Source organism: Eptatretus burgeri, chromosome 3 (genome assembly GCF_056783735.1).
Source record: "Eptatretus burgeri isolate ZD-2024b chromosome 3, Ebu_testis_v1, whole genome shotgun sequence".
NCBI classification, from domain to species: domain Eukaryota; kingdom Metazoa; phylum Chordata; class Myxini; order Myxiniformes; family Myxinidae; genus Eptatretus; species Eptatretus burgeri.
The window spans coordinates 29,122,607-29,134,909 of NC_140963.1; the positions used below are offsets into that span (position 1 = coordinate 29,122,607).

At 45.0% G+C, this 12,303-nt stretch overlaps 1 protein-coding gene across 3 annotated transcripts in view; it reads right to left on the minus strand.

Annotated features, from left to right (window-relative positions):
• Positions 1 to 8,140: 8,140 nt before the first annotated feature.
• Positions 8,141 to 12,303, minus strand: part of LOC147029609 (cytoplasmic dynein 1 intermediate chain 1-like) — a 98,382-nt gene continuing 94,219 nt past the window's right edge. For all 3 annotated transcript variants that reach the window (XM_085872754.1, XM_085872756.1, XM_085872753.1), the window contains exon 17: positions 8,141 to 8,733. In XM_085872754.1, coding sequence (XP_085728880.1) covers positions 8,617 to 8,733 — 117 coding nt within the window. In that variant the 3' untranslated portion in view covers positions 8,141 to 8,616. The remainder of the gene's footprint in view (positions 8,734 to 12,303) is intronic.

Genomic DNA, 12,303 nt, shown 5'->3' on the forward strand with positions numbered 1-12,303 from the left:
TGTGTGTTTGTTGATTTAGAGAAAGCTTATGATAGGGTGCCAAGAGAGGAGTTGTGGCATTGTATGAGGAAGTCGGGAGCGGTGGAGAAGTATGTGAGGATCGTACAGGATATGTATGAGGACAGTGTGACAGCAGTGAGGTGTGGGGTCGGAATGACCGACCGGTTTAAGGTAAAAGTGGAATTGCACCAAGGATCGACTCTGAGCCCTTTCCTGTTTGCAATGGTGATGGACAGGTTGACGAACGAAATCAGACTGGAGTCTCCATGGACGACGATGTTCGCGGATGACATCATGATCTGTAGGGAGAGTAGGGAGCAGGCTGAGGCGAGCCTCGAGAGGTGGAGGTACGCACAGGAGAGAAGGGGAATGATAGGCAGTAGGAGTAAGACGGAGTACATGTGCGTAAATGAGAGGGAGGGTGGTGGTATGGTGCGGTTGCAAGGAGTTGAGGTGGGGAAGGTGGATGGGTTTAAATACTTGGGATCAACTGTCCAAAGTAACGGAGAGTGTGGTAGAGATGTGAAAAAGAGAGTGCATGCAGGATGGAGTGGGTGGAGAAGAGTTGTTGGAGTGATTTGTGACAGAAGGGTGGCTGCAAGAGTGAAGGGAAAAGTATACAAGACTGTAGTGAGACCAGCTATGTTGTATGGTTTGGAGGTGGTGGCACTGACAAAAAGACAGGAAGCGGAGCTGGAGGTGGCAGAGTTAAAGATGCTGCGATTCTCGTTGGGAATGACGAGGATGGATAGGATAAGGAATGAGTATATTTGAGGGACAGCGCTGGGAGGACGGTTTGGAGACAAAATGAGAGAGGCGAGATTGAGATGGTTTGGACATGTGCACAGGACGGAAGTGGAGTATATCGGGAGAAGGATGTTTAAGATGGAGCCGCCAGGCAGGAGGAGAAGAGGAAGGCCAAATAAGAGGTTCATGGATGCGGCGAGGGCGGACATGCGGGTGGTTGGAGTGTCAATGGAAGATGTGGAGGATAGAGCGAAATGGAGACGGTTGATCCGCTGTGGCGACCCTTGACGGGAGCAGCCGAAGGAAGAAGAAGAAGAAGAAGAAGAAGAAGAAGAAGAAGAAGAAGAAGAAGAAGATATGAGTATGTGTGTATATGCCTATATGTATATATTTATATTTATATATATATATATATATATATATATATATATATATATATATATATATATATATATTGTTGCGGTTGAGGAAATTCGCAAACCACCATTCAGGTCCCGTAGGTGAGATATCTTTGTAAGTGCATGTCTAGTTAGCCCCAAACCCGTTGTTTAGAGGGAATAAATGTGATTCATTCGGGCTGCGACCCTTTGAGATAGCCGTTTTTCTGTTCTATCTTTATTTTGCACGAACCACATCTCAACCGCCATCACACAACAACCACCAACCGCAACGCTGCTTCACAACAACAACGCCAACAGCCACGACCTTAACCTTCACAACTCGCTCCCGCAAAGATCGCATCACCGCCATTCCAAACGTCGCCATGGCCATGGACCACCACTTTAAACCCTCCACCACCTTCGCCTCTCCTTCTCCGGCCATTCCCGCACCGCTTGTGGGCACCGAGCGTCAGGCTGTCCTGGCCTCGTGCGGGACGTGCGCCGAGCCGCGGGTGCAAATAGCGGCCTTTCCGAGGAGAATTCGAATCATGAATGATACACGCCCACTTCTGATCCGTCCAATCAACAAGCGCGGGGCGGTTTGGCCCCGCCTCCAGGCGCGTCAGAGTAGAATCGATATATGCAAATTCGAGGATCAGGGGAGACTCACGCCCCTTTTTCTCCGTCCAATGGGCGAGCCTGGCTCCACCCCCGAGCTCGTTCTGATCCAGAAATTTGCATATGGGTTCTCCTGCCGGACTATAAAGCGCCGAGCGCTGGGCGAATTTAATGAGTTGGAGAAAAGGTCGAGGCAGTCAAGTTGGGTCTGGAGAGGAGCAGTCTGTGGAGCCGTAAGTCAAGTCGGGTCTGGAGAGTGGCAGTCTGTCGGGGTTCGGAGTCTGTCGGGGAGCTGCAGAGAGGGGAAGCCTGAAGCCTGGAGCGCGGTCGAGGTGGTTTGCTGCAGTCGGCTGAGGAGAATTGGGGAGGAGGTCGAATAGCTCCGGTCCAAGGCAAGGAAGACGGCGTTCGGCGACGAGCTCGCATTGGAGTCGCTCATCGTGGGACCCAAGCAAGCCAGCTATTCTCTTTCCCCAGAGCATCAACAATTCCCCCCTTTTTTCCCCCCACGCTGAGATAGTGCGAAAAGGGGGCCCCGTTCCCACCCCACTCCAAGCAGTGCCAACGAAACCCACGAAGGAGCGCGGAGTCGGGGCGCCGCGACATTTGCGGCTCATCACAAGACACGGGTAGGATCCACCCGGTCTCGCGGCCCACAGGCCCCGTCTGCCCCCTTGTCTTTGAGGGTGGCCCTTTTCTTTTGCTTTTGAGTAAATGTGTTGTCGGCGCCGTCTGTAAAGTAAAACTGTGTAAGTGTTGCCGTGTGCTCGCGTAGTCGGTAGTAGATCTGCATTGTTGTGTTTCTTTTGTAACATCTGCTTTTGGTGCATAATTGTTGTAATTGTATATATGTGCTCTCCGTGTGCCGCGGAATTAATGTGCATTATGTTGAACTGTTTTTCCCGTTTCGCTTCGTCTTTTCTTTAATTGAATCTCCATCTTGCTTCACGTAAAGGGTTGGTAGTGGGCTTAATACGCCCGATAATTAATCGGAACCGTCGAGGCCGACGATAACACCGCTCGGTTATCCCGATAGTACGGAACGGGTCGCTTCAGTGGCCTGTGTCTGGAGTCGACCTGCGGCGAGGTGCGATCGCCCGGTCTACCCTCCGCGTGGGTACTTAGGTAGGTCGAATTTGGCGAACAACCCTATCCCACGCGGGGGCCGATTGGCACGATCGTGGTGAGGCTGGAAGGCCCACCCGTGACTAGATCCCGGCGTTAGTCCGAGAGGGTCACGACAGAATTGTCCGTCCGGTGAGCGACGTGCCGCGATTCGAGTTACGTGGCCGCTCGCACGCCGGCGGGCGCGAATTCGCAACAATAAATATATATATATATATATATATATATATATATATATATATATATATATATATATATATATATATATATATATATATATATATCCGAAGGATTCCGGCAATTAACAAACAGACAGAAAAGGGGTGAAAACAAACCTCTTTCACCTTTGGTGGTGGAGGTAATTATATGTATGACAATATGATACTGATATGTACGAGTGATATTTTACTAATTTGGAACCTGTTACCCCTTTCATTCAACAATTTAAACTTACACATGTGGATTGTATGTACATATTGACACTATTAATGTTACATTCTATGTTATTCTGATTGATATATCAGGTGATAATTTGTATATTTGTATTCCTTAACCTCTGCAGTTTGTCTGTGAAATGTTTCAGGGTCTTCATACCTCATATGTGCCAGGGCATCTGTCTGTCTGTTTGTCTGTCTCCGTCGGCGGTCCGTCTTTCTTTTGTGGCATGTCCATTCGCTGTCCCTCCAGATATGACTGCGAATGTCATTTTTCCAAAAAATGTTGAGGTTATGATCAGAATGCTGAAAATGTTACTTCTCTCATTGGTATGTCATGTGTGCATGATTATATGTGTCACTGTTGGCTTCAGGATCATTCAGGTTGCTATGGTGACCAACTTTGGTGGAGAATCAGCAGTGATCGCTAAATGTGTTGTTTTAGTTTTAGGGATTTATGAAAAAAACTAATCTTTTGAAGACAGGTGTATGAAGACCTGACTTGCTACTATGGATGAAAACACCAGACAAACAACAAGGAAAAGGACCCTCCTGGATTCTGAGAAATGCATAAACTGCCAACAAGAGAGGCACCAAAAACTTATGCCACCAAAAGGAGAAGGCTTAAAGACAAATGATAATGTAAGAAAAGTTTGGCTTAAGTTACGCATTAACAATTTTAGAGATGCAATTGATCGACTTACTGAGGTATTTACAATTAGCCTGCCCCCATCAATTTGCTGGCACAAGGACTGTCACTCGTATTATACAAGTACAGAGAAACTTGAAAGATTGAAAAAAGGCAAATATGAGGGAGCAACAACTCCACACAAGTTCATCTACAATCTACATCAACATCGACTGTCCCTGCCCGGCCACCAAAATTACCTCGACGAAGCAAGTCGGCACCTGTAAACTCTAATCTATGTATCTTTTGTCAGTAAGAAACAAAGGAAAAACTGCATGTTTTCCAAGAGTTGCAAGTTTGTCAGAGGATACTTGAAGCATCAAAGTATGACCAAACTTCGAGTGTACGTCTCGCTTTTGTCAATGACCTTTCGGCCGCTGATGGTAAACCACCAGAGTTGCACTCTCAAATTCAAACGGAGGACTGACAAAATAGAAAAAGAAACAGCACTACATAACACTGATATTGCATTAATATAGCTTTGCCAGGAGCTTAATTAATCAGCATTACAATGCTGATATTGTAGAGCTCACGGAGGTGTGGGAAAGATATTGTGCCATATCTAATAAATCCAATATTCAAATAAACCAGAATTTGTGAGCCGGCAGACAACGTTCCAGGATAAGTTAGCTGAAGGTATTAAGGGTGTTTTTGACATTTTTGTTCTCCATGATCAAGCACGAACAGAGCCACCACGTACAGTACTGGTTCAAACCAAGTTCTGCCACATCTCATAATGTGACATGAAAAAAAAAAGTCATGACATGGAACTCATTATTCCCTCATTCAAACATTTTGTATGTGAAGAGTGTTATGTGATACAATTGAATATGAACTAAATTACAATAACAATCTAACACATGCTAAATTCAGATGATTATAAATATATATGATACATCATTTTGTGGCTGATGTTGTTAAAACAAAAAAACATTTGGATTTTAAAGTGATATGGCTGATGGATATTCTCTCACTATAACGGTATGCAATGCACAGGAGCGGAGCACGCATTCATCGCCGATTTAGGCAAAAATTGTGAAAAATGGGTGCCATTTTGAATCTACCATTAGAGGTTCAAAAACTTAAAATTCAGCTCGGCAAACACTTCTTTTTGAACTCGACATACCTAAATGCATCTAAAAAGCATGGATTTCGGCTGTGAACACAATTTGCCTCCATCACTTTAAATATGCACATATCCGCAGATTATGTCTCGTCTATCTTGCTGGCTGGTAAGATTGGAAACAGAGCAAGTGAAATCTCAGCGCCATCTTGTGGAAATAACCAATATCTTCGCAGCGATTACCACCAGGGGTGTCCAAAAGAGCCAAATCGTAACAAAACTCGACCCAATCAGTAAATTCGAATCAAAGGTCTATTCTTGCAAAATATATAATTGGACGAGCAAGTCTTTGTCTACTCAATTGTTGAACCTATCTAGCTAGCCTCCAAGCTTGACTTTCAGAAAGGTAGCATGAATGTCACAGATAACTCTGATCTCTTGAATTAATATAATAATTAATCATTGTTGAAAAATATAATATAGAACAAGAAAAAGTAACCCAGGTGATGCCATTTAGCCCATCATTCCTGCACTACATCTACAACAGGTGAATCCAAGCTATTAGTTTATCAACAGATGGGGAGAAGGAATAGGGAGGAAAAGAGTGCAGTGGGGAAGGCACAGAGACATCACTAAGGTGATGTACTGCATCAACATTAAATGGGAAAATTGGCTCAGGTGCAGTCTCTGAAAAACACAGTACCTACCTGCATTCAATACTGTTGACCATCGCGATGCCAACACCACGGTCTGCCCTCACTACACCTGCGCCACTGTTTGCCTTCACTACAACTGTACTGCACCATTGTCTACTTTCCCTACATCCCACCACTATGCCATCATCACTACCTACCATTGCTACGTCATCACCATTGCCTGTGCTTGCTACACTGACACCACAGTCTGTCCTTGCTACACCCACACCACTGTCTGCCCTTGCTCGACCCACACCACTGTCTGCCCTTGCTCGACCCACACCACTGTCTGCCCTTGCTTTAACCCGCACCACTGTCTGTCCTTGCTACACCCACACCACTGTCTGCCCTTGCTCGACCCACACCACTGTCTGCCGTTGCTCGACCCACACCACTATCTGCCCTTGCTACACCCGCACCACTGTCTGTCCTTGCTACACCGGTACCACTATTTGCCCTCACTACACCCGCACCATTGTTTGCCCTCACTACACCCCCACCACTGACTGCCCTTGCTATGTCCACACCACTGCCAATCTCCTCTGTAGGCTCTCTATCCCCAAACATAACTAACTTTTATGTAGAACCTTTTTCACAATCCGTTATCTCTCGTAAAGTAGCTATCTGTTTCTTCCAATCAAAAATTATAATCATCAGTTGTTCCATTTATACACACTTCCCACAGCAAAGACTCTCACCACTATTACAGACACTGCTAACATAAAACACTCCTTCCTTTCGTATGCACCACATGGCTGCTGGTTGCATCATTGCTGTGAGAGTGGCTCTGCCGCTGATGCAGTGTCCCCCTGAAGGTTAAGGCATGAATTCTGTCAGCATTCCACCAAGAGGTCACCTACTCTTCACGAAGGATATCGCAGAATCTTACATCAAACATTGATCACATCATTTATAATCTGACTCTATTCTGCTTGTTCCCCTGATTGACGAGCTCTCAATTGGCTCATTTCCCAATATGTTTTCAATACTCATCTTTACCGACACAGCACAATGGCTAATTGGATCCCAGGATAAAAGTTTTTTAATGCACCGCTAGATTTACCGTTAAAACGACTACGGCTTGGAACACACACTTCCAACTACCAATACCATTATCTGCTAATCCGCTACGAACACCACTGCAAACTTAAGAAATATCCAACACACCAACCCATACACAAAATCACTGAATTAAATATGATAAAACATTGAGAGCAACTTCTTGTTTCTATCATAATGAGCATCGAATCCACTAACTGCGACCAACGCAGAAAACCTGAACTGTATCATACTGAAATAAGATGAATCACGACGAAGCTGCTTCAGTAATTTGTAAATGTCTCGACATCCTGTCAATAATGTATGAACAATAAAGTTTACATCATTGACAGAATATAGAGACATTTACATATTACCTCTGCAAAAAGTTGGAATTTTTCACCCCACACTTTCCGCCTCTCCCTCGATGTTCCTTAAACTCCCTTTCAAGCGGTTTCTTTTCATCAAGTAAACCCCTCCCAAGGACATACATAATGCGGACGTTTCCCCGATAAAAATCGCCGAAACATTTCATATTGTTGACAGATGAAGGATAAAGGAATAAAGATGCTTTGCGCGAGGAATGACGCAACAACACCTTTTGGATTCTCTCCGGCGGCTTTTTCAGGGGATGAAGATGGTTGCAGTAGTCTTTCGTTTGATAAATTTGATGTACCTTATATTTTAAAAATAAATAAATAACAGTAGGCACCGAGCTGAATATTGTAGACTTATTATATACACAGATAGAGGAGTACACCCGATGCTGCAAGTAAATAAAACTAGTCTAATAATATTTTTTATAAAGCATTGCAGTCAAGTCTGATCCAAATAATTTTAAAGCAATATATGGATTTGTATATTGTAATCAGTAAAAAATAGTGTAGTAGATAAAAACATTAGAAAGGAAATAACTTGCACCAAAAACTTTAACATTTTCACGCTCACGCTCACGCTGGGGGTATCGCTATAGCTCTCTGTTCTTCGAACAGGCGAGCTAAAAACGACATAGGGGTTCTGGCACATGTGCATTAAATATGTTTGGAGTTATTGTCCTCATGGGGGTGAGGTTTTCCCAGCGGGGGTTTCGGGATGTGTTGGACATTGAAAACCTATGGGGTTATTGGCCTCATTGTGGTTACCTTTTGCCTGCAGGTTGGAGGCAGCATTGCCTGACACTTTATAGCAGCCTCTGTTATCCTCAAAACGACATGCAAGGCCAAAATTTGGGGCCTCTGGGTGCTACCATTCGATCGCGAAAGAGTAACAAACAAAAAGCACAAACACTTGAAGATATTTGTAAGATTAAAATCCTGACAACAGCAGCATACTATTTCACCACAAAAGCCCAATTTTGTTTTACATTCTGCATCATACGTTTTATTGAAAGTCACAAAAACACAGTATTCCATTTATGTTGTCTACCGCAGGAAACTGTGCCAAAAATAAAAGATTATATGAATTTAAGCACATACCAAAGCTATTGCAAAAATTAGTCATTCACTAAACTTCATTAGTGTGCATAAAAATAAAAATTAGACATTGATATTGTGACAATGACTTGTTCATTAAACACTCGGATTCAATGGCCTTTTCACCCTGTAGCCTGCTTTTCACTTTCATCATCAACAACCTACTTTAATCAACGCTAAAGTAATTTAACAAGAAACATTCTGCCAGGATTGCCCATGTTACCAGCGTTTTCCCGATACGCTGCTTGATCTGACGTGCAGTGTTTTGCACCGGGTTACGATTACATGACAAAGCAAGATTATTATGAGCAAAGGGAAAACACTGGCATCATCATTGATCGGGTTATCCATGGTGATCAAGCCATTGTGGTTAGCTTGGTAAATTCCTCATCAGTATTCGCACGACTGGCTCGGATTTCCATCAGTGTCTTTGCGAAGCAGTTCCACTCATCGGGACGTGGCACAGCCAATTGCTTTGGGGGGTGGAGGACAAAAGGGGTCAGGGGAGCAGAGTCATCAATATTATTGAATTTTCCAAATAATTAGTGTGTGTGTGTGTGTGTGTGTGTGTGTGTGTGTGTGTGTGTGTGTGTGTGTGTGTGTGTGTGTGTGTGTGGACTAATGAGACTTCCTCACTCCAAGGAATTGACTCACTGACTTACTGTCAGGCCATTAAAAGCAATGGTTGGTAAATGTTTCTTTTTTCAAATAATACAGTCACAGCTCATGGAAGACCTGAAACCCAGAATGGGCCAGAACATAACAGAACAGAGAGAAAATACAGTACTGAAAGGATGTGGAAATACACCAACAGTAGGGTAGAGGGACACAACAGCGGGACCCAACAGAAGGAGAATGGGCATGGAGAAAAAATGAGAGCAACAGGATTGGTTGGAGGACACAGTAGGTGAATAAGCTGGATAGAAGCTCAAACACAGCAAGAAGAAAAAGGGAAAACCAGGTCTGAAACAGAAATGGGACAAAAAACAAAAACGAATGCAAGAGAAGTGGGGAGGAAACACAACTTAGAAAAAGGAGTGGGCTTGGAGAGGGGTAATGATGGTAGAAAAAATCATGAGTATGGGGAGGGGGTGACCTGAGGTAGTGGTGAACAGTCATCACAATATTTCAAAGCAAATACGGATTTGAGGAATTTCGCCTTCTCATGAGCAGAGTCGGCCATACAGTGGCTATGGTGCTATTTGAAGTGAGGAAAGGGATGGAGGGGAGCTTACTCCAGAGACAGACTGGGCAATGTGCCACCAGATCTTTGAGTAAGGAGACAGGTTTAAAAGTTCAGTTTTCAGGATTTTTGAGGAATGAACTTGCAGTGGCTCCCATGGCCAAGAGGATGCAGTGACAGGAAAATTTGTAATACTGCACATATTGTTACTGGCCGGGGGTCGGCCGCCAACCGACCGCTCTGAATGGAGCCGCAAGTCGAGTCGGCCCGACCGATCGCCCGGAATATAGATCGCCACCCGGATAACTCTGAGTGACGGGTCCTTGTACAAGAACCGAAATACGCCAATCGGCAGATCACGTGGAGTAGGGTCGTTTGCCAATCTTCAATGTACCTAAATACCCACGTGATCCAACTACCGGGATATTCCACCCTCGACGGATCTCGTACGGAACAAACCGCCCAGGCGAGCTTGTCCGTGCGTGATTCCGAGCGGCGTAATCGCCGAGAACTGTCGGTCCAAATGTCCCCCTATTACGGAAAACCAACGGCTTTCTAACTCCCAACACATGAAATGTTCAGTCAATGAGGGAATGGACGCAACGAGCAGGTTTACATTCACACAAGGACATTTATTATAATGAAACACGTATGCAATTAAATAAGGCAAAACACGTATGCAATTATACAAGCAACAAAAGCACGACAAAAGAACTACAACCATCTACTTATTATTTACAGTCATTTACACTTAACAGCAGTTCCTACTTATTAGACGGGCCCACGGACACACGTACGCGCGCGCGCGCAACACACACACACACACACACACACACACACACACACACACACGAAACGGTGGCTGAGGCCTTTAATCACAAGCTCCAGCTCGGAGGATAGGTGAGCTGAAACTCAGAGCTTGACTCGAACCTTTCCACCTCGTGTGGTCCTCAACTTGTCCGGACCCGGGCTCCAGCGAGAGCGAGCTGGATCCAATCGCCGCGATCCTTCCCGAGCTCCCGCGAATCCTCCCGCGCTTCTCAACACGTGTCGGTGAGACGAGGCGCCGATCCTTCCTGTCGATCGTCGCTTCCCCGAGGATCCAACTCCAAGAAGAGGCCGATGTGTTGCACCAAGCCGGGAAACAAAATGGAGAACGAAAAGCTCCACGAACCAAGAAGAAGAGGAAGAAGAGGAAGAAGAGGAAGAAGCCTCCACTCGCAGCTCGAGCCGAACAAACGGCTCAACTTCCTTCCAAAACAAAGCAGCAGCCGAAGCTCACTGAGCCAGCCGAAGCAAAAAAGCTTCCGAAGGCCTCAAGCCAAGCAAGCCAAGCAGGACCCGACGGCTGCTGAACGACTGCTCTCTCCGAAGCAAAAAGCTTACTCCTCCCACGGGACTCAGCACACGAACTCTGCACACGGGACTCAGAACGGGACTCCCACGAACTCAGCCCATGAACTTTGCCACGGGACTCCCACAAACTCTTTTTGAACAAAGAAAAGATGTCCTCTTTATCCTTTGCACCCCCTCCCACGCACCTGGCGTGACTCATGCCCTCGTGATCCACCCCCCCCCCCGCTCAACCATGGGTGGGAGGGAGTTGTTGACGTCACCGCAGGGTTCTTCTTCCTCTTCGCCGAAAAGGGGGTGGGACGTCTCCATTGTTCGCTCCCTAACTATTAAATCGATCCGCAGCGCATCTAATCGATTTCAAAACATTTAAACAATGGAAGGTTAGCTATCTAGGGAACATGCACTTATCGACATAGCTGACTAAGGGAACCTGTATGTGTGCAATTGAATTCCAAATTCGTTACAATATGTTGTGCTTGTAGAGTCAAAGTACGGGAGAGCTACAGCGGTATTTGATGGTTTTGATGATTCGCTTGGAGAAAGGACAATACACGCCCAAGGCACACTGGTGCGTACATGGGCACTGAAGTCAAATTCAGGAAGAAAATGAAGAATATAATCGCTAATTTGGGCACACAAATAATGATCTGCTTGGGCGACGAAGTAAGAAATGATAAAAATTACCTTGAATGGTGGTTGATCCACCTTGAATAAAAGGAAAAACTGGCATTTTAGGCATTACTCTTTGTTGGAACAAAAGAGAAAACAAGGGGGGCAGAAGTTCAAACAGGAAGACTTCCGCAATTATGTCATCACTGACGTGCTGGGATGAGGTACATCAGATTGGGCAGAGGTGTACATGTCATGTCCGATGTGAATTGACATGAGTGATGTGTGTGGTAGAGAAGAATAGGAAGAAGAACCGGAAAGGGGAGGGAAAGAGAAAGCAAAGGAAGGGGAGGGAGGAATATTGGAAAGGAAGAATCCTCGTTTATATTTCAGTTGAAAGAAAACTTCTCATTTAAACCATGTGGTGCTAATTTCCAAGTTCATGGATAGTTTGCTGTTCTGTGAGTTTCTGGAAGTCGTCATTTCCATGAAGTATGGTCAAACTACAGACTGACATGTGATGAACATAGTGTCCTACCAGGATAAGCGATGCGAGACCGGTTTACCGATATCATTCTTGTTTGTTCTGACATTGTTGAGATGTTGACGAAAGCGATCTCCGATGTGTCGTCCAGATCCACTGATGTCCAGTTTGTTACAGAGTAAACATGGGGTGTGCAAATGACAATGAGGTGCATGTTAAATGATCTGTGATGGTGTAGTTCAGTCCTGGTGGTGATTTGGTGGTAACCAAGGAAAAGATTGCAGAATCAGGTGAGTCAGCGCTGCTCTGTTTGTACAATAAGGAAGAAAGAATAGATAGCCTCAATGTCAGTAAATTTGCAGAGAAAGCTGAAAAAAGTTTTGTGCTTCATGGATCCTAAAGTACCACTGC